Here is a 24,406-nt window from a genome sequence, read left to right as displayed (position 1 = left end):
CTTTGATCTCTGGGTTGCACACATACATATTGTATACATGTAGTAAAGGTTTGTTGTTCAAAAAGGCCATTTGGTTATTAGTGGACCTTACCTTTTTAAGTACGAACTGAGGCCACTGTTTGAGTTCTTATTGGTAATTATGGTTTAACTTTATTTTGGATGGAACTTGTTAAACAGATAACTACACAATTGCCTAAGTTGGTCACCTGACCTAATCTTGCGACTTGCATGTTAACAAACAAGAGTCCCAGAAAGTTGCTTGAATCTGAATTCAAACTCGAGCCTCTATGATGGAAGACTGATATGTTTTGTGTAGCTTTAACATTTTTTTATGAATGACCTAATTCTCAACATCATTGTCATTGTTCACCTGTCACCGATTTAGTACATTTTCCAAATAAAACAAAATTAATTAATATATCTAATAAACTAATTGGTTAATCAACATCAACAGTGAATAAATGTGCAAAGCTTAAAAGATTTAACTCTTTCTCTCCGTAATTATTTACCACATTCTGGTGGAATCAACATTGGTATCATCAGTTAGGAGAGAAAGAGTTAAAAGTGTAAAAAAATTTTGACCAGAGATTTGATATGAGCTGGCTAAAATAACAATAAATTATTTGTTAAACACACACACACACACAAAATGGAAGAAATAACTATTTGAAAGAATTGATAGCTCAATTTAATGTTTAAAACCACACTATCAAAAAAAAAAAAAAACATTGCAAAAACACAAAAAATACAAACGTCATGAACGAAATATCCAAAGTATATATTTATTAATGAGCCTTAACTAGCCTGAAACAAATGCTCTTCTAAAAAGATGAAATTAATGAGCTTACAACATTGTAAATAACACCACTTTCATAAACCCAATCATATATATGCTTTAGCAGAATAATGTGGATGGAAACCTCAGTGTAGCATTGCCTATAAATGATCAACATTTATTTCTACAACATAACTAGTTGGAAGTAGTGTATGCTAGACTTCCACACCTAAGAGTGACTTCTAAATGTTTCTCATAGTCAATTGCTGAATTCATGTGTTTAAAAAAAAAGTACTTTGTACAAGAGTCCTTTTAAATAAAGGAATAAACATTCATTTCACTGCACTTCTGTAAGGAAGCCAGGACAACAAAGTTATTTTGGGATTCAAGATTTTTTTGCTAGGAAAAGGAAAAAAACAACAATGAATTGTAGACATTTAAAATTAAGGATGAATAATTAACCATGTTTACTTCTAACAGTCTTGATATTAATTGTATTTTGAAAAGACTTGTAAAAAAATATTCAATTTATTTTTATTGTACAAAATAACTATATTTCCTTATATTTATTCAAAACTTGTAACCATTTATATTTACAAATGATATTGTTTAAAATGGTCATTGTATAAATATTGGAAATTTGAGATAGAAAGTGCTACCAACAAAATTGAACGCTGCCTGTCTATAAAATAATGTTTTTCTGACATACATATATAAACAATTAAATTATAAATGATCATGCTTAACATAACCAATACAAAAAAGTCTAGTTACTAAGGAATGCGTGAACAATTTACAAATATTGAACTACTAGTGCATGGACTACACAATGACTATTTAGTGCATTCAATTTCTACTGTAGTCACTTTAAATGAACTATTCACTTTATAAAACCAGACATTGCACATTCAAATCAATCATTTAGAATGTAGAGGAAACGTTTAAAGACATTTGGTGACTACAGACTGTCAAGTAAAAGACTGAGTAGTAGACTTGAGCAAATAAAGATCTAGAAACAAATCTTTTTGTTTAATCTGACCAATGACATCCAATGAGTAAGTAGTTCATCAAACAGGAAACATGTTATAGACATAAGTATTACAGTTTTATATAAATAAAAAAAAAGGATTATATTGTTATATACATAATTATTACAGTTTAAAAGAGTTTTCATGATAAAACAATCTAATAAGTCAAAATTATCACAGATAATATACAGACTATTTACTTTTTTTTTTATAGAAACAAAACATTAGGTCAGGTTACTAGCCAGGATGTTTTCAAATTCAAATTTAATGTGCCATATAGTTAAAATAAAATTGTGGTGGAGCAGATACAAGACAACCTTGATGCTTCCTAGTTCATATAAAGGCAAAGTGCTGACAACAAATGTCTTGTGTTGCCATTGCAAGGCATTGAGGAGATATGATGGCCTGAACAAAATGTAGACATACATTCTCTTGAATGGGCTGCTTACAACTTTTATAAAGGTTCACCTAAGGAAACAATTGGTAATACAAGTCATTGAAACGGGTCTTAATAACTTTGCTCTTTGCATAGTATTTACCTGTCAACCATAATAACTACTACGTGTTAAAGGGGCATAACTGTGTCATGATACTAAGAATAAAATCTTAACTGACGACATCTCCATAATTCTTTTCATTTTGACAAATGGTGAAAATTAATGGTAAAACTTTTTGGCATGATATAGGGCCCTTTATAAAAGTGATAAGAAATTTAATGACATTTGAGACATTAAAACAAACAAAACAAAAAAAAGAAGTAGACTTCGCCTTTCAAATCATGCAATCTATAGGCCAGATTATGTAAAGGTCATCTGATTCTATGGCCAACAGTTAACGAGGGTGTCATGTGGCCCACACAACAACCAACTGCCTTTACTTTCCCCAACTAAAATTAGGTACAAATTAAAAGTGGGCATCCTAAAATTTCCTAACTTAATTGAGACATAAATTGACAGTAATACAAAAAAAAAATACTCTAATAGGTACACTTAACATTGTACCATGCCTTATTATATCATTTTATTAAATGTATTCATCTCTATAACTATTTTCTTTTGTCATTGTGACTTTGTATACCAAAAAACTATGAATTAATAAGGCTCTGTTTAATTATTCATTTATTACCTTTTAAATACTTAATTGTTTATTATTGTTTATTGTTATTGCTAAATATCAACTTTTGACTAAAAAAAAAGAAATATAGTTCAGAATAATTCATTATTGATAAAATAGATTTATAAATTGTATATGCCACAATGAAAGAATGAATGCCCATACTTTAACACAATGCCTGTGGCATAGTTCAACAATGGCGAGAATAAAATGTCTTGTACAAACTATAGAATGATTACAATTTGCATCTCACCTTCTTGTGTGAAAGTTTCCATTGTCATTCTATCCAGTTTATTTAATACTCTCTTCTCGGTAATATCTAACAACAAAAAGTAAACAATTTATTCAGCACTATCTGTCTTAATATTTTTAGTCAAGTTTTCAAAGAAACCCTACTTCTTCTCTATCCCAGGATATATCAGATCAAAGCTGGACAACAGACTCATTATTTATGGGGTGCAGCACAAAGATTCTATCTGAATAACCAACAAGTAAAATATAAACACTTATATGAAGTGTAATTGTTTCAATTAGTTTGGAGAAAGAAGGGGTTATCTGGATGAAAGTTACCATGATACCTTTTTAAATTATTTTATTTAAAAAAAGGTGTATGACTTGAATTTGAGCCCAAGGACTCAAACCCCTAAATTTAATACACTTAACCACTGTGCCAGTTAAGTGCTTATGAAAATAGAAGGTTTTACAGCTATCTATTATTATTTTCAAACTTTTAAGCGACAAAGTATAAAGAGAACTAATTCAACTTGTACCGTCAAGTACATTTTCTTCAACATGTTCGATACCAATCAAAATATTTAATTACTAATAATTAATTAACTAATTTGTTTGCTTTTTAAAATTGATTCTTGTTTTGTCAGGTACAAGAAATAATTGTACGAATTTCAACTTGATCCAAAAATGGGTTTGGGAGAAATAAGGTGTTCAAACTTTTTACTGGACAGAGTGAGTTGAATTTAAGCTTTGTTAAAACTCTACAAAACTAGCTCTGTGACTGTCTTACAGCTTATTAAACTTCCCAGTGTTGAAAATCAATCTAGAGGCTGGAAAATACATATTGGGCTTTGAAGGACAAAAGCTTACAATGCAATATTTGGTCAAATGAAGATATCACCAATCAAACCCTACATGATTTTATTCTACAACATAACCTCCTAACCAACTGAAAAGTAAAATTAAAAAAACAAAAGACAATAACATATTTTAAATGTACTTTAAAGAGCTACGTGAGATTTTTGGGATGATGGAAGCATAGAAACAGATGAATCCAAGATGGATGATAAGGTAAGTATTTTCCTACAAGAAGAAAATAAAAGTTTTGTTGGGCTACAGCTTGGTTCTTTCTCCACAGCAGCATGCTCAGACTCCAAATCTGAATTTCAAATGTTTCAATGAAATGAAAATGGACATTCCATTTGTATTATGAGCCTAATCCTCCTCCAGGAAATCAGGACTAGATCTGCTGACATTTTTTTTAGGGCTCTCAGACAAGCTTGGAATTGGGGTAAAAGGCAGCAGAAAAAGCTCGATAGAAAGAACAAAATAAATGATTTATCACTTTCTCTAAGTTATTGCATAACATCTGCTGCCTAGCAGTAGAAGAAAGGAGTATATAATTAGCTCCCAGTACATCAAGTAGTCCATATAGCTAAATAAAATTTAGTTTCATCTTCAATTAAAACATTATCCTCATTAGGTAAAAACACTGTCCACACCTAGTTCTATCTCATTTAAAAAACACTATTCTCATTAGGTTCAATCTCCTGTAAAAACACTGCCACTATTAGGTTCTATCTCCCGTAATTGTAAAAACACTATTCTCCATTCTTACCTGATAAATTATCCACAAAATCTGACTCATTTCCAAAAGCAAGCTTCTTATTCACACAGGTCTCTATAAGCGCATTCATTAATTTAGCCTGAAAAACAAAACAGAGTCTTTAAAATAGTTCATTTTGTACTCATGTTATTGTATGAAACTACATATTTCAGTGAACATAAGTTGTCTTACAGAACTTCAAGGATTTTTTGTTCATACTATGGACAGAAGTTAGGAAATCCAAGATACAAAAGTTGAAAAAAAACTGAACAATAAATGTAGACCTTACCCTCTTTGTAATAGGGAATTTTGAATATTGATTTGTGAAGGTGCTGATCAATATTAAAAAGTGTGTTTAGTACAGTTAGTCTTAAATTATTTTTTTTTATTAGTAAAATAACATGATAATTAGAAGTAGCAGTAGAAAACTGAATTTGCATTTTTAAAAATTAATAATTAAATCTCAATTTAGAAGTTAAATAAGAAACATCTTAGATTTTTTCATAGATTAACATTTTGGTCAAATTAGTGTGATTTAAATATTAAAATGCATAGTATAAACTTTTATGTTTTGCCTTAAAATGCTTTTATATCGCTAAACCATTTAACCACTTGCCAATTAAAAAAAAAATCACATGATTGGTAACACCTAGTTAACACAATCTATTTACCTGACTTCACTTAAACATTTTGGTTACAATTGAAATAACTGAAAAGTTTCAAAATACTGGCATGTTATGTGGGTAATTTTCATATGGCTACATGGATACCCTGTACTAAATATGTACAGTATGTAGCATGGCTTATAAATTTGATAATTCTTGGCATGGATAATTACCTCTCTAGAAAAGACTTGTAAAAGTTTTGTAACAGGCCGTCCTGCAGCATCATTAGATTGTTCATCAGTTAGAAACTGAAGCATAAGTGTGGGCAATGGATCATTGTCACCATCCCATGGTTCATCTTTGTAATGCCAGGAAAGTTGAGAGTATGGCACATACAGAAGAAATTCCTTATATTTGAAACAAACAAAAAATGATGTTTATGTAAATCCAAAGTAGAAAAGTGTTGTCTTGGTCTACATCAGTGTTTTTCATGAGAATGTGGCGCCAGTAATCCTTTAAGTACAAGAGAGTATTTGTAACATGCAGTAAACTGAAAACTAATCTTCAAACAGGAGAATCTCTCATTTATTTAGTTTTTAATTATTTTATTAATGCCTCAAACTCACACAAATTAATTGGAGATCACACCAAAAAAAAAAAAAGCTTGCACACATAGTGGATTAGAGAAAGGTCACAACGTAATAATTCAGTTGGAAAGTAGAAAAGTGTAGATTAGAACTAAATACCAGACAGTCTTGCTCATGAGACATCTGAAATGGCATGGAAGACACTATTTTTCTAAAACTCAAATGCTAGTGTAAGACCTTGGCTCACAACAATAGCTCATAGCAGAAGATTATGAAATGAGCACTTCTGAATGAGATACCTAGAAAGAATAACTAGAACGAAACATAAAGAATGATGACAGGTGGATGCCAACAGAGAACAAACTGGTAAGAAAAATGTCAACCCAATTAACAAACACAGAATGGATACTAGATTTGATGGAGTTAAAGGAACATCCTAGACTACACTTCATGCCATCTCACACAGATGTGCCTAGATCATCTGCCCAAAAGATGTGGAATGATAATCTATATTAGCAATTGTTTCTATCAGATGATGTATTTGTAAGTGAAGAATTTTTACAATTATTAGAAGCATACACTTATGAATTAAACTAATGGTATTAAATCTAGGGATCAAAAATATTTACACTGGATTACAATTTTATATTCTTTATGTAGAAAAGTACAGATAAATTGACCAAATAACAAATTTAAATCTACTAAAATTTCATGAAAATAATAAATAGGATAGCTGCCTGGTCATGTGGTATGTGGGCTGCCTGGTCATGTGGTATGTGCTATGGATTGTCATCTCAGTGGTCCTGGATCCAAACCCTGCCCCCCACCATCCTGCTAGGACATACAACCTTTTCCAGTATATACAATTGAAAATTTATGTACAAAACACCATTTCCCCCCCCCCCCCAAAAAAAAAAGGACTTAATGAACTAGCTTTAATGAACATTAAATACATAAATTTGCCTTATAAAATATATTATACAATATTTATGTAAAATAAAGCCAGAAAATTGTGTTACAATTATGTCTTTAACTTTCTTTTCTTTTTCATTACATTCTAAAGCCCTTACAAACTTTCTCTGAAAATAGCTCTGCCTCAGCGTCATTAGTTGAGACACTCCTCTTATGATAGCTGGCTAACATTGACTTGAGCTGGCTAGTTAATGGGTCTGTCTGGTTGTTTCATGGATAACCTTGCCTTTGATAGTCTGTCTACCTTTTCATTCCCCATGATGCCCAGGGATATATTGTAACGTACTATGATGTTAAAAAACAACATAATCTGAGGATCAGTTTTAAAGATTTAAGTTGTCAACTGTTTGAACTAGATGGGGGTGTTACTAATCAATGCTTGAAGAGTGAGTCTGTAAAGTCAACAATATCTGATAGTGCTTGCATTTCGTCTTGTTTTCTACTGTTTGTAATGCCATAGTAATTTTTTTCAATTTGAGCTATAATAATTACAGCAGTTATCTCCACACTTATTTCGTAGTGTTTATTTTCAGGAACAACAGGAGGACACCAAGACAAGCATCTGTGGTGGCTTTAAAGGTTGATCCATAACAAACAATCAATCAATCAATCAATCTATCTAGATAGATAGATAGTTTTTGCACAACCATCTATTGTTTCTAGTTTAGAATGGGTAAAAGAACTAACTGCAACTTGATGCAAAGAAAATGAAATGAGCAGTCTCTGTGATTCTTGACATATATTAATGACCAATCCTTCAAAGGCTTAAACCTCATCTTAGACAAGCCAATGAATTACTACTACACAAGGGCTAAAGCCAAAAGTTAATGTTTTTAGGAGACAATATAAATAAGCAAAATTTGGTGAAGTTCAAATTAAATATTAATAATACATACCACTGACATATATAAATAAAAGTAAAGTAATATATTTGAAAAAAGAAAGAAAAATATGTAAAATTGAGAACTTGATTTCAACTATCACAAAACAAAACCAAAAAAAATGACAAGTGACGGATATTGAAATAGTTCCATGGAAATAATGGAACAACATATTTAATTTAAAGTTAAAGAAAAGGCATAAATTTCTATGGCTCTCATTTGTCTAACACAAAAAATGCAAATCATCTAGCAAAGATTGTAAGCAAATATGACAAATTTCAAATTAAAAATGAAAATTCAACTCACTGGTTTCTGCTTATTGAAAATACTGACTCCATCTGTATTGATGCAAAGGGTGATTTTCATAACTGGAGTTGATATCAATCTACGAAGCCTATTTGTTTTTGCTTCAACAGAACCAGAGAAAAAGGCCCCCCTGTGGACACAAGGTTTTCTTGCGATATGTAATACTTATGATTTACTAAAAACAAAATGTTAAACAAGTATTACAAAGGTAAATGATTATGATGATTATTATAATGTAATCATTGTGAGTGAGTAGTAGAGTGGTGTAGAGGCTAAAATGTTTATGTGTGAGAATATTCCATATTTCAAGCTTGTATGTCACTTGTTTCCAGTAGAAGTCTTGACTACACTATAATAACAACAAGGGCAAGAACTTTCTTTTTCTCACCATTCTACTGAATAGCCTCCATGCATCAAATTCTAAATAGTTACAATCAAAGACTACCAACTCAAAACAAAATAACAAAGGTGTGATAACATAAATTGTGCTGTTCAAAATAGTAAAGTAGATGTAAACTGAAGGTTACAAAAAAAAATTTGGATTAGTATAGTAGTGGGCTAATTTAATTTTTAGAGAATGCAAATCTTACCCATAGAATGGATAGGTCCATAACAAATGAAGATACTTTTTGTAGTAATCCTTTAAGTTAATAGGTGAATCGCCATGGGCCTTTGATATTTTGATATGAGCATCCATGAAGCTTTGCTCGCAAGGAGTGGAATGTGAACCTCTTAAAAAGGTGCATCGGCTAGTGAGGTACATGTGCACAGGGTAGAACTTATCAAGATTTGACCTGCAAGAAAAACATTTGTCCAATCTATGAAATAGAACTGTTAAGATTCTTTTAATATGAACCAGCACAATGATCAATCCCCAGAAAAAATTTAGGTACCCAATTAGCTGAACTTTGAAATGTTTTTAATCCTTCCTCTGGATTTGAACTTGAGCCCTAAGTTTGACAAACAAATGTTTTATCAAAATGTCACTACGTCTATAAGTATACTTGTCATTAGTCAAGCCAGCTTTTTGCTGCTCATATGAATGCTTATTTAGTCTGTACAAAAATAACATGATGTTGTCTCATTTATACTAAATTGCCATTATGGATGTTTGCTAATGGAAACCATAGGATGATTAAGAGCATTCACACTTTTTATAAGTGAGAACAGGGTCTACAGTGGCCACCAACTAGCATGATCTTATTATAATCAAACATTCTCTTATCAGACTTCACAAGACTGACTCAATTTATTTGATATAGCCAATATTTAAATTTAAAAAATGCTAGAAAACTCCAGAACTTGTGATGTTAAATAAGTATATATAATTTATTTTTAATATTTCATTTCATTTTCAAACAAAATTAAAATCAATGTGTGCATTCATTTCAATGAAAGGTCACTGCCAATTTAAGTCTATAAGGTATGCTACCTATCAAGTGGGCTCGAGTTCAAAACCTGTATCGAGCTGAGTTGCATTTGCTGAGCTCTTAAAGACACCAAGGAAACCTTCTCTTCTCTAATATACCCCCCTCTCCCCACTGGTCCACAAAAGAGATTGGGCCATAGTGCATTGAGCATGCTTTCAGCGTGAAAGATGCACTATACAAAAAAAAAAGGTTATAACCAGCATGTACTGAAGTAGAATTTTTCTAATTTGCACACACTTATCTGATTTGTTTTACTTAAGTAATGCAAGAGTTACACTTTATGTATGTTGCATGTCATTGTTACATAGTATAGCTAAGGAATAATTGTGAAAAGTAGAAACTTTTCAATGATTGTTACATTCTTTTGTAACAGTCAAATTGGGTGGTTAATATGCTCTGATAAACCTATCTAACTCCAACATATGTGACTCGAAGTGATTGTATAACTTTGGATGTCTACAGATGCCTAAACTTTCAGCCTTGTAATGGTTTAAAGGTCACCTATTTACCTCAAATTTCAACATTAACCAACCTCTCAGCCCATACAAAATATTTTTAAAAAGCTATTATGCATAATCAATGTTTAACAAAAAAGGCCAAATCATTCACCACAAAGCTTAATCTGAACAACTTTAAATTAGCACCTTCGTGGATAACACCATTAATGCTAGTATAAGAAGGTTTGAATTTATTTCTTAAAATGTGTCCAATGATGGCAAGGTTTACTTTCATTCAACAATTATTTTACATGCCATTATTTTCAAAAAAATATTTTAAAATATATTATTTGTTTTTACCTGGAAAAATTTAATTCCCTCCACAATTTTATTTATTTATTAATTACAATATTATAAATATACTCTATAAAAGTAGGGTTTGGTGTACTTGTATTCACTGAGTTTATGAATCACTTTGTCATAGACTCCAAATGTAATAATTGCTTGATAGCCAGCTAAAGTGTGATAGTCTTCTTCGTTCAGGATGTAGCGAGCCATGTTCACATTATATTTAGCCTCATGATACAGGTAGAATAGAATTCGCTCATCAATAATCTGTTGATAAGAGACAGCTTAAATTTATTGAAATGACTACTCTCTATATATACATATTGGTTAAAAATATGTAGCTCTGTTAATGCATCAACAAATAAGCAGAAGGAAATTTTAAGCCAGTTGCCTACACCAATGTTCTAATTGTGTCCATAAGAATGAACAAAATATTGCAAAACAACAGCAAAATAAAGAGGTTTTAAATACAAACAAAACTTTTTGAAAATGGTTCTTATATATACAAGGCCTCCTTCAGTTGCCAAGCAACTAAAGATCATTCATAGAAATGAAATGAATGCCTGGACATTAACTATGATCTGATCAATGTTGCCTACATGGCAGTTCCCCCCTCTCCAGGCAGCTGATGTGTCCAAATGAATGGCAAGTGCGATACAGATTGGAATCAGCAGCATCACAGATTCTGACAGGGTTTAGTTCTAGCACTGTGTGCTGCAAGCTGCATAAGGATTGCTGACTATTGTTTTCTCAGGCTTGACTCTTCATGTTTGATTTAAGCTGCAAGGCAGCAGAGGTTTGAATTCAGAGTTTGCTTTCAAGGTGGATAGCCAGCCAAGGCTAATGATCCCCTCCTACCTGAAGCTAACTGGTTGAGTTATGTTATTAGTTAAAGAAAGCAATATCTAAACAAAAACTTCTTCAATTTCAAATACTAATATCTGAAATGTGCATCAACACGAATGCAAAAACTGTGGCTTGTGAAATCTATAGAATATTATTTTGTTTTCAGGTGATTAAGTTAAACCAATGCAATGGCATTACTCTAAAAAAAAAGCTGTTAGTTAATACCACTGAAAATATCTCAATTCATTATAGGTTTTCAATAAGGAGAATTCACAGGTAGGGACTGATATTTTGGATCAATATAAATCACTGGTTAAATCACAAAGATGCTCCAGAACATTAAATAATGTACCAATAATATATGTAACATAAAACCTTTACACATAGATACAGAAACATAACCTAATAAAATACTCAGAAGTCACAAGGATAATATTTGTTTTTATATAAAATAGATCAAAAATAATATAGAACATGAAAGCAGCTGCTACAATCAGTAAAAATCATTCAGTCAGTAGAGTTCAAATATTTAATTAAAAATACTGACAAGATTAACAAACAAGTGTCAGAAGTAGTATACACATTTTGCTAAGAAATATCTGTAATTTATAAGTTAAGATAATAGGTGTAAGTGATGAACTAATGACCGCAGAAAAATAGTTCAATAGTGATCAAATAAAATTGCAGTGTGTTTGATGATTGTATGTAATACATCTTAACTATTATTTCAAATGGTTTAAATTTGAATTTAATTAATAAATAGATATAACTTAAAATGCAGTTTTAAATTACTTTCTTTTATTTGACTATTACTATTACTAGTTAGAAATAAGTTATAAAAAACATGAACTATGAAGTTAAAGAATTTTCAAAATGAAACATTAATGAAGCAGGAAGTCTACCATTGGAAAACAGGACAAGGGGTCTAAAAGACAAAAAGTTTGGAAACCACTGGTTTAACTCATGATCAAAGTATTTTTTTATGATCAGTATGTTTACATAGCCTTTAAATGAGTGTTCTTATTAATTACTGACGGATTTCGAAAATTTAGTCTGTAAAATGTTTCAACTGCCAAATGTAAGCCTTGTTTTGGAAACAAATTAATAGACAAACAAATGCTGCTGTTAAGCTAATTCATTTTTTTTATTTGTATCATTTTTTTTAAAATAAAAATGATCCTGAATGTTAGGCATTCCATATGCGCAACAGCTCCTTTGAAACTAGTGTTTAACATACAGAAATAAACAAAAAAAAAATATGTGTAATCAATCTTACCTTTTGTTCATCTTGTCTGGTCAAAAAGACATCTCTCTGAAGCATTAAAACTGGCTCACCTAAACAGCAAACAAATTATTAAAATATAATTGTAATATTAGCGTAAATTAGCACTAAGCAAGGAAACTTTGTAACTTTAAAAAAATTTATTAAAATAAAGCAAAGAACCAAAATTTTACATATGCTAACTAAACTTTTTTGTTATGTGTGACTAATATAATTTTAAAATACATAAAGTTAGTGTATCAAATAAGATATCTAAATACCTATTCCTAGTGAAGACATTAAATATTATAAAGTGGAAACATACTTTCAGATATTTCTTTCTCTGGTGCTTCAGTATACATAAAACAGAGCTGCTCCCACTTCTGGACAACTATAAATGGATTGTGTTCCTTTTTCAAGCGCAAATCTAATGAGAAGAATGATAGTAATGATATGACAGGATCATGGCCTCAAATCTAATGAGAAGAATGATAGTAATGTGACAGGATCATGGCCTCAAATCTAATGAGAAGAATGATAGTAATGATATGACAGGATCATGGCCTCAAATCTAATGAGAAGAATGATAGTAATATGACATGACAGGATAATGGCCACAAATCTAATTTACATAGTTAAACTATTATTCTCAAGCCTATTTCCTCTTATTGGCTTTGTAAAAATTATTTACCTAAGATTGGAGAGATGAGCCATAGACAAAAAGCCTCAGCTGCCTCAATGGGAAGACTTTGTTCCTGGAGAACTAGATGTACAAGACTATCACAGCGAGTAAGAGGGGCATCCTCTAAAGTGAAATGAATCCCTGTTCTGTCTCTAAGAAACACCACCAAATTCATGACTGGAAATGGAATGGAATAAAAAAAATGTAATACTCAGGACCAAGTTTCATTCAATAAATTAACAAGAAAAATTGTTTAAATACTTTTTAAAAAGCAAAGCTTAGATTAAGTGTAATTGTATCAATTAGTTTGGATCAGTCATGTAATTAAATTTGTAATAGATCTAGATTAACAATAATAAATCTGTGCGATTAGAAATATTTTTATTGATTGTTTTTGTTTAGCCCAATGTCATGCTTTTAGCTTTCTCAATGCACTATGATCCTATCACTTGTTTGGACCACTTGAGATGGAGGAGGAGAGAAAGAAGGGGTACAAGGTTACCATGAAAGCTTTTTAAATGTAATTTATATTAAAAAAAAAAAGTTGTACAACTTAAATTCAAACTTGAGGACTCAAGCCACCTTTTAAGACAGACGGATAGACAGTCAAAGTGAGTTGATACAAGCTTTGCAAAAAATATCTTGAGTTTAATAAATTGAATTAAAAGTGATGGTTTTCTTAGTGTGTCCAGACATTCTTGAACAGAAGAAAAAGAACAGCTCTCTTTTCTGAACGTTCCTTTAATAAATTATCATGTGCAGCTGGCAAAAGCCCTCTGAATTTCTTTGTTCACAAACAATTAAAATATCCTGATGGGCATTTATTGATAATGATATTGATAATTGATAATTCAGTGGTGCTTTAAAATTTTCTGACCACTTATTAACTTTTTTCTTTAGTGTTCTGGTAGCCCATTTTTGTCTTTATCTCCTGGGATGGTCATATAACAATCTCAACTAGCAGTTATTGTTAAAAAAAAAATGTCAAGGATAGAAAGAAAATCTAAAAAAATACAATAAATGATACTATTTACTCAGAAACAAACAAGTTACCATCATCAAGTGCAATTGATGTTTTTGTAAGGAGTTCAGCACTCTCCACTGTAGATTGCTGTTCCAATCTTGGCCGTTTCTGTATTTAAAAAGCAGATTCATTCAGAAAGCATTTCACAATAATGAAGCACATTCCAACAGTAAATGTGTAGCAACACAGTGAGATATTAATATCAACTTTCTTTTTTAACAACACAGTGAGATATTAATATCAACTTTCTTTTTTAACAACACAGTGAGATATTAATATCAACTTTCTTTTTTAACAACACAGTGAGATATTAATATCAACTTTCTTTTTTCACCAAATAAGTTGAATATGATATATAAGTTAATTATTTTTCTTACATTTTAAAAATTTACTTTTTGGATATATATATACACATACAAATTTCTTTAAAAATGAAAACAATATATAAATATATTTTACAGAATGTCCTTGCAATCTTCTATTTACTAAGTAAGGATGTGCCAAAAGTAAAATGGGCAAATGTAACATCAAATAATCATAACATAAAAACTAACAAATAATATACAAAATTATTAAGAAGAAAAAAGTAGTTTCATAGACAAGTTGTAGCATTCAAAATTAACATGTATTTAAAAAAAAAAACACATTTACCGTATTTTTGTGCATATAATCACGAGTTATACAAGTTTTTACAAACGAATGGCAGCTGTACAGGGTATACAAAGGTGTGGGGTTTACAAAATTTATTTTAATCATAATCATAGCTTAATGGAAACTAAGGACATACCAGTAGGTCATTATACCTCCTGTAGTTCGCTGTGTGGTTGGGAAATGTACATTAGAAAGCTTTACAAACAACTTATTATAAACCCCAAGAAAACAAATAGTACCTATGCAGCAAATAATCTTTAGTATATCAGTAATCAACTGTGACAGGTAAGTAAGCAGCTAAACTAATTTGCCAATACTCGTAATGTTGAAACAGATAGACTACAAATAGCAATGCTCACTATTGTCACTGTCCTCACTATAGTAAGTGAAGCCATCGAAACTTTTATCATATTCACTCTCATTCTTCCAATAAATGAAGCAAGTTGGCAGCAGCAGTTGGGTCATCAATTAACTCTTCACATCAGGGGCGGACTGGGTACTGAAATCGGCCCGGGCATTACCATATAAACCGGCCCACAAATGAATGGCATCATATCATGGGCGTTTTTCGGGGGAGGGGGGGATTTTTTTCTATTCCCCCCCCCCCTGCAATGTATATGTATGTAATTAATCTTCATTACATTCTGACTTTTCATTCTTTCTGGCGTTTTTGTTTAGCCTAGAGTAGGTTCTTCTTTTAATTAGTGGAAAGACAGTACACACCACCAAGAACAGCTAGGCAGTCTGGGGGAGCGCTGTGAGATCCAAGCATTATTTCCGTTATTTTAAGCTTTAAAAAAATGCATATTCTGAAGTAGCCTATCTACAGTGCAATTAGCTTGCTACTCTTCCGCAAAAAATTCATAAACCAAATCTGCTATTCACTGCACTTAATTAATGGAGACCAAAGACTGGTAGAAAATGGTAAGTAGAGTTTTGCTCTAGTTTTTGTATTGGAGGGGGGGATAACCACAAAACACCTTTTGGCTACGCTTAGGAAATTCGGTAACTGTAGTTTACTTAAGTTGGCTGCACTGGGGCATTAAGTAAAGTTTCCTTTTCAGACTATGAGATTTGAGGCAAGTGATGGTTTGAACCCCCTCCTCCCGGTTACGCCCATAGGTGTAAGCCTAATTCTCTTCAAAATATATACAATTTGATAACGCATCAAAAACTGGATGTATGCTTGCGTAGGATTAAATAATGTATTTTATATTTTATTTATACATGCATGTAGTCTGAAAACTATAAACAATACAGTAGCAGCCTTAATGAGTTTGAAACTTTTTTGGCATTACTCATAGATTAAAGACGTTTCTTCAAAAAATAAGATAGTTACGTCCTACGCATTTCATGTGTCAATCTAGTCATGCTTGTTGATCTGTGACTTAAAATATGCTAAGTCATTGGTTTTCCTGGTTGACTCAGGCAACCCATTCCATGAAAAGAAAAGAATGCAGAACGGTTAGAGAGGCACTTACAAGTACATTCTCAAAAACGCGAATTGTATATGAATATATCATGATCCATTATTGAAAATATAAATCTCCTTTCATTAAATATCGGATGTGACAGCGCTATAAGCCTATAAATTATTATAATTATTATAAGAATTTCCATCATTAATGACTTCATACTAAGCATAAGTTTGACATTAATTATAATAGTAAAAAAATGATTTAGATCTAGATTTGTCTTTTTTTAATTAAATAATTTGTCTTCTGTCTTCTAAATCTTATGAATCACAGACGCTCCTTCAAAAGAGAAGTTATTACGTCCGTTGTGTATTCTCGTGTCCTGGAGAGCGTGCTAGAATTGTTCAGTAGTGGGGACCTAGTGATTATGAGTCTAGTGTTCCGCCTGTCTGTCTTCTATCTGTCCGTCTGTCTTCTACAGAGTCTGTCTTCTACCTGTCTGTCTGTCTTCTACCTGTTTTTCTGTCTGTCTGTCTGTGTCTACTAATGTCTGTCTGTCTTCTACCTGTCTGCCTGTCTTTCTGTTTGTTTTCTACCTGTCTGTCTGTCTCTATCTTCTACTGCCTGTCTGTCTTCTACCTGTCTGTCTGTGTCTTCTACTGTCTGTCTTCTACCTGTCTGTCTGTCGTCTACTCATGTCTGTCTTCTACCTGTCTGTCTGTGTCTTCAACTGTCTTTTACCTGTCTGTTTGTCTTCTGTCTGTCTGTCTTCTACCTGTCTGTCTGTCTTCTACCTGTTTGTCTGTTCAAATAAGGGGCCTAGGATTTGTATTGACGCATGCGTGCATTTGCATGGCCTGTCTGAAACTGGAATCTGTTTTGTCTTATGATGGCTATGTATAATTGATGCATGTCGTTGTAGTATATGGGTGGTGAGTGTCAGTGTGGCCCCCTCCCCCATACACTTTACATTCATGTTTGGACTCAAATAGATTCACGAGAACCTCCGAGAAAACGTTCATGAAATTAGAATGCTTCAAATTAACATTCAAATTAATTTTTTTCTGCCCAACCCTGTTGTTATTCATTTAATGCGCACTATAGACCAGGGCAGATATACATATACCATAAACTGGCCAAGTTTATTGTTTGTTTGTTTTTTAAATTCTTATTGTAAAAGCATAACACTTTTTTTTGTTCGTGAGGATGTAACCGTAGAACACCGAAATCTGAAAATGTCGACTTACACCGGTGAATGTTAACGTTTACATAGTTGCTTGGTGTATGTCTACATTACTTTCATGAATATTAATTTTCGATAAGTTGTCATAGTATGTTAATCCTAAGCTAGATCTTTGGTGATACATGTCACTTTCTGTGGTGCATCAATGAGTAGCCTATAATCATATCAAAGTCTACCAATAAAGTATGTAAGTTTTCAAATTAAGCATAAATCTCTATTAATAGGATTAGAAAGTGTTGTCAAACTTTTTAAGTGAGTAAAGAAGCCGAACCAAATTAGCTTCTATATGTGAATATGTGGATCCTTTCATTAAATATCGGATGTGACAGCGCTATAAGACTATAAATTATCAATGACTTCATACTAAACATACTAAGCATAAGTTTGCCATTAATTATAATAGTAAAAAAAATGATTAGATCTAGATTTATCTTTTTTTAATTAAATAATTTTTTTTTTTTGTAAGCTTTAAGTGTAGTATTTTTAGATCGATGTTATTAAAAATAAACAAAAAGGAAATTTACTTTTTCTGTACAAATCTCATATTGAGCTGTGAATAAGTTGGGTGGTTTGCAATTTCGCAGCTGTGTGTGTGTTAAAGTTAATTCCTATTAAGTAGGGGCCTATTGTTGAAGAGCTTCTTCTTCTTTTTCCTATTTCTCATTTTTATGTTGGAACGTTTAAATGACTAGACCAATACATGAGATGAACTGCGCAGTAGTCAGGGAGCTCTCCATATAGTTTTCTTTCTATTGGCGTGTTTTGGGGCCAGTGTATTGTACGGGCCTCATGGTAAAGTGAACAGTTTTGATGGTCATGTTGTCTCATTCTGTTGTGTCCGGTCCTAAGTTGTAATATTAGAGTTTATAATAGGCATCATCTTTCTTGTGATTCGGATGAGAGCTTGTCAATTTCTCATTTATTTTTATTTACTATTAGTTTCTTCATTTCTTCTAGATAGAGTGCAATTTAATTGTGAATTTGTTCTCCCACTCTTGGCAAGTGTGTCAGCCTTCTCATTTCCTTCTAGTTCTATATGTGCTGGTATCCGTTGTATCCGTTAAAGAGCTAATTGTCGCCCCCAATTGTTTTCTGCGTTATATCTATGTTTTCAAACTTAACCTCTCTAATCCCTCTTTTTCATTAACTGCCAATTGAACCATCAAAAGACGGGGCAGGGAAGGCGCAAAAACAAAAGAGAGTGCCATCAAACGTACATGCCGACCAGCAAAATGATTAGGCCAAACACAACCTCGATAACATCAAAGAAGTGTTGAAGTTAATGCCGCTCGTGCATAGCAAAAAGTACGGTCTAACGTTTTGCTAATGATAATACGTAGGCTACAGTGTATAGTGTACATTTTTTTAGTGTATAGTGTACATTTTTTTATATTTTTGTTGAATTTCAAACAAAATTAAGTGTAATAAATAAATTTTTAAAAAAAGAAAAAAAAGAAAACGTGTTTGGGCATCTGTGTCTCGCTGATGTTACTTTTTTTTTTAAGTTGTCTGCATTGAAAAAAAAAAATATTTTTTCTTAAGGTTGCGACCAGACCGCCCATTTGGTACCGGCCCACCGGGCATTTGCCCGTTTGCCCATATAGCCAGTCCGCCCCTGCTTGACATGAGGGTATATAAGGGTGTAGGTTTTACAATTTTGTTTTTACTTATTCTGTAATTTGTGCAGAGTACATGCATGTGAGGGGTATATGCCCGAATATACGGTATATAAATTATAAAAGAAAATTATAACTTTTATGTGTCAATAAATAACGACAAAAATAAATATATAAAAAACAATCATCAGAAAAGTGTGTTCTGATCAACTGAAGTCACCATCCATTTCATTCATGATGTCCATTTTCTTAATTGCTTACCTTCTTAAAGAGCCTTAGCATTTTCTATTAAGTGTGCTGTTGTTTATTTTTGTTGTTTTTGTTTGGTTTGTTTGGTGACAAAAATAATAAGCTGATAAGCTTCTCAATAACTGGATGCTGTCACTTGGGTCAGTTTGTTGCAGCAATACTGAATATAAGTGATGTGTTGAAGTGTATTAGTTAAATGGGCTATAATTGTCTATTTATCTTATCAAATACAGATGTTACTTCAAAAAAAAGAAGATAATTACGTCCTTCACGTTTTCCTAGGTCAGTCTAGTCATGCATGTTAACCAATGATTTAAATTCTGCCTGGCTGGCTCAGGCAAGCCATTCATGCTCTAATAGCACTAGGAAAGAAGGATCATTTGTACAAATTTGTCCTATATGGGACCAAGTATGTGCCTTTATCTTTGTGTCTTACTATAGCAAAAATTTTCTAATTAAGAAAAAGTAATAGGCACAACCCTGCTCTCCCTCTCTCTTACTCTCTCTCTCCTTAGCCACCTAATAGTTGATCAACAAGGTAGTACTAAGCATGGTATCATCAACACAGTACCAGAAAAAAAAAATTAGAGCAGGAGGGACAATTATTGATTGATCCAGAACCAAATTTAGATTTAGTCACAGTCACTGAATGGAGTAAGTGGATTAGGCACTGTTGTTACCGGTCTTTGAATTGTAGCACCTAACTGCTGGTAGACAACTAAACCGTTGAAGGCATAATTTATCTTAACTAATAAAACTTCATGTAACTTGAATAACTTCCTTTTTTGAACAACACTAAATATAACTTTATTTATAACATAGACAAAATCAACTTGTGATCAAATGAAATAAATATAGTTAATATCTTTAACAAAAATCTAACTCACTACAATAAGATGTTTATTGTGCCCTAGAATAGGCTCTTCCTGGAGTTAGTGGAAAAATTGTAGACTCCCTACCCTTGCCAGCAAGGGGTTCTGGGGGAGCTCCCAAGCGCGGGGCTCCGCCAAGTGCTATTTCCGGTATTGAAAGCCAACAAAATGATTATTCTGAAGTATCTACAGTTCATTATCCTGCTATTAAAAAGTTTTATTTCAAAAACCTAATGTGCTATTCTTACTGACTTAGATCCTCCCGCGCCATTTGGCGCATTGGGCAGCAAGTTGTTTCCACAAAAATCTGTCACTGGCAATGTCTCAAGCCTCTTGCCACCTGCTCTGAGGACCTTCATGAAAGTGTGGCGCCAAGTTGTACTAGGATGTCATCGCAACTTTTATTATGTATAATTCATTTTGTTAGAGAACATGTCCTGCAAACCTCATGCGACACTCTGTCACAACCTTACTAAGGGGTCGACTCCCAGTTCGGCATAGGATTTCCTTGATTGAGACCGATCTCTATAACTGACTCCTACAATCCATCTAGCCATCTTTGTTGAGCCACATTTTTTTTTTATTATAGCTTTTATATAGCGTTACTTTCATGCTTATAGCATGCTCAGAGCGCTTTTGGTCAAATCTCATTTGTGGACCAGTGGGGGTATCTAGGAGTTGGTTTTCCGTGCTGCCTTTAGGCGCTCAGTAAATGCAACTCTGCCCGAGTCGGGTGTCGAACCTCGAGCCCCCTTAAGCCAAGCCAAGTTTAAGCGCACTTGGCCTCTCGACCATGCTTCCCACATTTAGGTGTTTTTCAATTTTGGCAGATGACTATTCACTGCACTTTATTAATGGAGTCCAGCCACTGGTAGAAATGTGTAACCTCTCAAATTAACTACGCTCTTGGAATTAGGTGACTGTAATTGCTTTAGATTTTATATCGAAAGGGGAAGTTTTATCATCCAAATCATCTGTTGAGGGGTTTTAAACTAAAAAATCTCTGGAGTGGTTTTTTTTTTTAATTCAAGACCCATTTAGCTACGCTCATAGAATTTGGTGACTGCTTTAGAATACTATTGAAGAGAGAGGTTTTCAACCTCAAAACTCTCTGTAGGGGGATTTTAAACTCAAAACCATCTGGAGGGGTTTTAAAATTTTAAAAAAGCCATCTGGAGGAGGGGGTTTTAAACTCAAAAACCCGCATTGGCTTGGCTATGCTCAAAGAATTTTAGTGTGTAATTTGCTTTTTTTTTTAATAATGAAGAGGTCATTTTTAGCATCAAATCCCGCTGAAGGGGGTTTAAACTCAAAATCCCCTTTGGCTAGGCTCATAACATTTTGAGTGTGTAATTTACTTTTTTTAATAATGAAGGTATTTTTTAGCTTCAAACCCCGCTGAAAAGGGGGGGGGGTGAAACTCAAAACCCCTGTGGCTACGCTCATAGAATTTTGAGTGTGTAATGTGCTTTTTTATATTGAAGAAGGGGTTTTATCGTAAATTTCAGCGTGGGTTTTAAAATAAAAATTTTCCTTAGCTGTGCTCTTGGAATTTGGGGATTGTCGTTTGCATTTCTTTTTTGTTCTATAGAAGAGGGGGATTTAACTGCAAAACTCAAAACCCCCTTGGCTGTGCTGGGGCAAGTGATGGTTTAGTATTAAAATCTCACCTAAAATAAACAAATAAATAAAGCAAAGCAAAAAATCAGTCACTAAACTCTGATCCCCCTGCAGGGGGTGGGTTTGAACCCCAAAACCCCCCGCCTGGCTACGCCCATGTCTAGATCTATCTATCTTTATTGACAAAAGGATGATGAATTTAAAGATGTTTCCAGTTTTTTCCTAGGACTAACCATTACCAAAACGTAAAAATTGCGTAGGCAGCACTTAAATTGTTGTTCACAAGCTGAAAATTACTAGATCTATAGTCTATACTTAGATTTAGAATAATCTGAATAATCTAGATAGATCTAGACTAGAGACCTACTCATCTAAATCTAAGATCTAGAATTCTAGAATTTTATCTTAAATCTAGTTTAAAACTAAAGGCTAATAAAGGCAGTCTTAGACTAGTCCTAGACTTTTAATATTTATTTATAGACATAGTTTATAGATCTAGTATTATAATCGAGTATTTGATACTATTCAGACACATATAGGCCAAAATTTCAAAGTTTGACTTTGACAGCGCATTATATGACAATGGTTCAACAAACCAAGGATGCCCCATATTTATTTTAAAATGTTGATGTATATGTTGTTTTTTTTAAACAGTCACACTTTCTTTATAAAACAAAGATGTTGGCTTATTGTCATGTTCATAAAAAGTAAAGATCCGCCAACATTTCCTGGTAGATTCTACATTCAGAGTCCCTGTTCATAAACGCACAAATGTTAAAGGTCATGGTACCAATCCATTCAGAAAAAATATGAGAGCCCTAAAGTAGGTGTAGATACATTTTTCAACCTTATTTTTTTTTTTGGAGGGGGGATTTTCTTCCCTTTGTGCCGACGTTTCTGTGGGCCTGATGGGACTACGTCCGGCCCGCGGGCCGTATTTTGAGCATCACTGTGCTAGTAGGTCTAGATCAGCAGTTCTCAACCTTTTAAGCTCGGCGACCCCTTTTTACTATCCCCACTCTGCCGTGACCCCCCCCCCCATAACGTACACAGCAATAGAAGAATACACTAAATACAATCCATATTTTCGATGGTCTTAGGCGACCCCTGACAAATTGTCAATCGACCCCTCAAGGGGTCGCGACCCACAGGTTGAGAACACCTGGTCTAGATTCTAGATCTAGGCATGTAACTTCATTCAATGTACCAAGCTCACTCCAAACATTTGCCCATTTATTCTCTATAAAAAAAACAACAACAAAAAAACAAATATATTATAAGATCATTAACAGTGATGTCCAAAACTGTCTGTTTGAAATAAATTTTGGTAAGAAAATTGTAATTTAATTCACTCACCCTATTAATTTTTTTTTGTATTGAATCAAACAACTTGGCTTATACTTATGAATCAAATAAATCAGCTCCAAAAACAGAATAAAAATATTGCCGGGCTCATTACTTAGCAAAGACTTAGCCAATCAAAAAATATATTTATATAGTCTTAAATGTCTTAACCCTAGGAAGAGGTAAAGTCATCTTGGTAACATAGACATAGGAAAAAACAACAACCTGACTTACAAATTTGAAATTCTTTTTCCTTACATAAAAAAAAAGATAGCTAAAATTGGGTTAGAATCATTGGAAAATGGGCAAGCACATTATGCTATGATTATACAGCGCACTAGTTTCATATTAAATATCAAAATAAAGATGTAATTATTATGTAATGACCACGAAAACAGATAGTGTTCGAATGGACCTCATTCACCAATCGTAAACAAACAACATTTAGTCACGTGATCTTGTTGAGAAAACAACGAAACAAACTGTCACGTAACAACCATCATGAATTAAACATGAGATCGTAAATTATATTGAAGAGATAGAGCACCACGTGGCTAAATGTTGTTTGTTTACGATTGGTGAATGAGGTCCATTCATGTAATGTCCGGATTACCGGATTAAATAAACTACTCTATATAAACTTATAAAAGTGATTAAATATATTAATAATATTAATATAATAATAATGTATATTATAATATTATTGTAGTATATTATAAAATATTATTAATCTAATTATAATTATTTATTATAATTATTATGTCTATGACATTATTATGCTAACTAATAATAGTTAAAAAATAGACTACCTGTTTTTCTGCCATTGCTATATATAAGTAGATCTAGATCTATAATTTATAATAATAATGAGTAGACTATATTCAGTATATAGAGTGTATAACTTTATAATTAATATAGATCTACAGTCTAGACTCTAGACCTAGAATTAAAATAGAATAGAATATACTTATTATGACTTATATAGTTAATATAGTATATTTATATAGACAATATAGTATAGTCATAGACTCCGTCTAGATTTCTAGATCTAGATAGTATATAGAGGGGTCTAAATCTATTCTATACTTATAGATCTACTATTCTTATAGATCTCGATGTAGAGAACTGAGTAGCCTAGCCTATCAATTTCCTATGTATATGGATCTAGACTCTACTAACTCAAGCCAATTTATGAATTTTAAAAGCTATTCAAGCCTATTGTATTGCAGACAGTACACAGTAACAACTGTTATTTCGCCGGTTA

The 24,406-nt window shown here is 32.6% G+C and overlaps 1 protein-coding gene across 3 annotated transcripts; it reads right to left on the bottom strand.

The window, feature by feature from the left end:
• Positions 1-672: 672 nt before the first annotated feature.
• Positions 673-24,088, bottom strand: LOC106057062 (putative FERM domain-containing protein FRMD8P1). 3 transcript variants are annotated; one of them, XM_056023574.1, is made up of 13 exons: positions 23,952-24,080; positions 19,319-19,466; positions 14,162-14,240; positions 13,118-13,285; positions 12,752-12,853; positions 12,442-12,500; positions 10,420-10,586; positions 8,695-8,898; positions 8,105-8,234; positions 5,592-5,765; positions 4,766-4,853; positions 3,170-3,235; positions 673-2,271 (listed from the first exon to the last, which is right to left on the bottom strand). In XM_056023574.1, exons 2-13 carry the CDS (start codon positions 19,337-19,339, stop codon positions 2,258-2,260), a joined length of 1,272 nt encoding a protein of 423 aa, XP_055879549.1. In that variant the 5' UTR covers positions 19,340-19,466; positions 23,952-24,080; the 3' UTR covers positions 673-2,257. The 3 variants fall into 3 exon arrangements, with proteins under 3 accessions (XP_055879549.1, XP_055879550.1, XP_055879551.1); XM_056023575.1 differs by lacking the exon at positions 23,952-24,080 and adding an exon at positions 20,427-20,556; XM_056023576.1 differs by lacking the exon at positions 19,319-19,466 and having other exon boundaries at positions 23,952-24,088.
• Positions 24,089-24,406: the final 318 nt, after the last annotated feature.

Source organism: Biomphalaria glabrata, chromosome 3 (assembly GCF_947242115.1).
Source record: "Biomphalaria glabrata chromosome 3, xgBioGlab47.1, whole genome shotgun sequence".
Lineage (NCBI taxonomy): Eukaryota > Metazoa > Mollusca > Gastropoda > Planorbidae > Biomphalaria > Biomphalaria glabrata.
Note: the sequence above shows the minus strand (reverse complement) of the source record. Positions and strands in the feature narration are given on the sequence as shown.

Coding starts and splice junctions, on each gene's coding strand:
- LOC106057062 (XM_056023574.1), bottom strand. CDS start 19,339: ATGCTAAGGCTCTTTAAGAAG. Junction 12,501..12,751: donor AGAGAAAGAAATATCTGAAA/GTATGTTTCCAC, acceptor TTTGCTGTTTAG/GTGAGCCAGTTTTAATGCTT. Junction 8,235..8,694: donor TGGACCTATCCATTCTATGG/GTAAGATTTGCA, acceptor TTGTGTCCACAG/GGGGGCCTTTTTCTCTGGTT.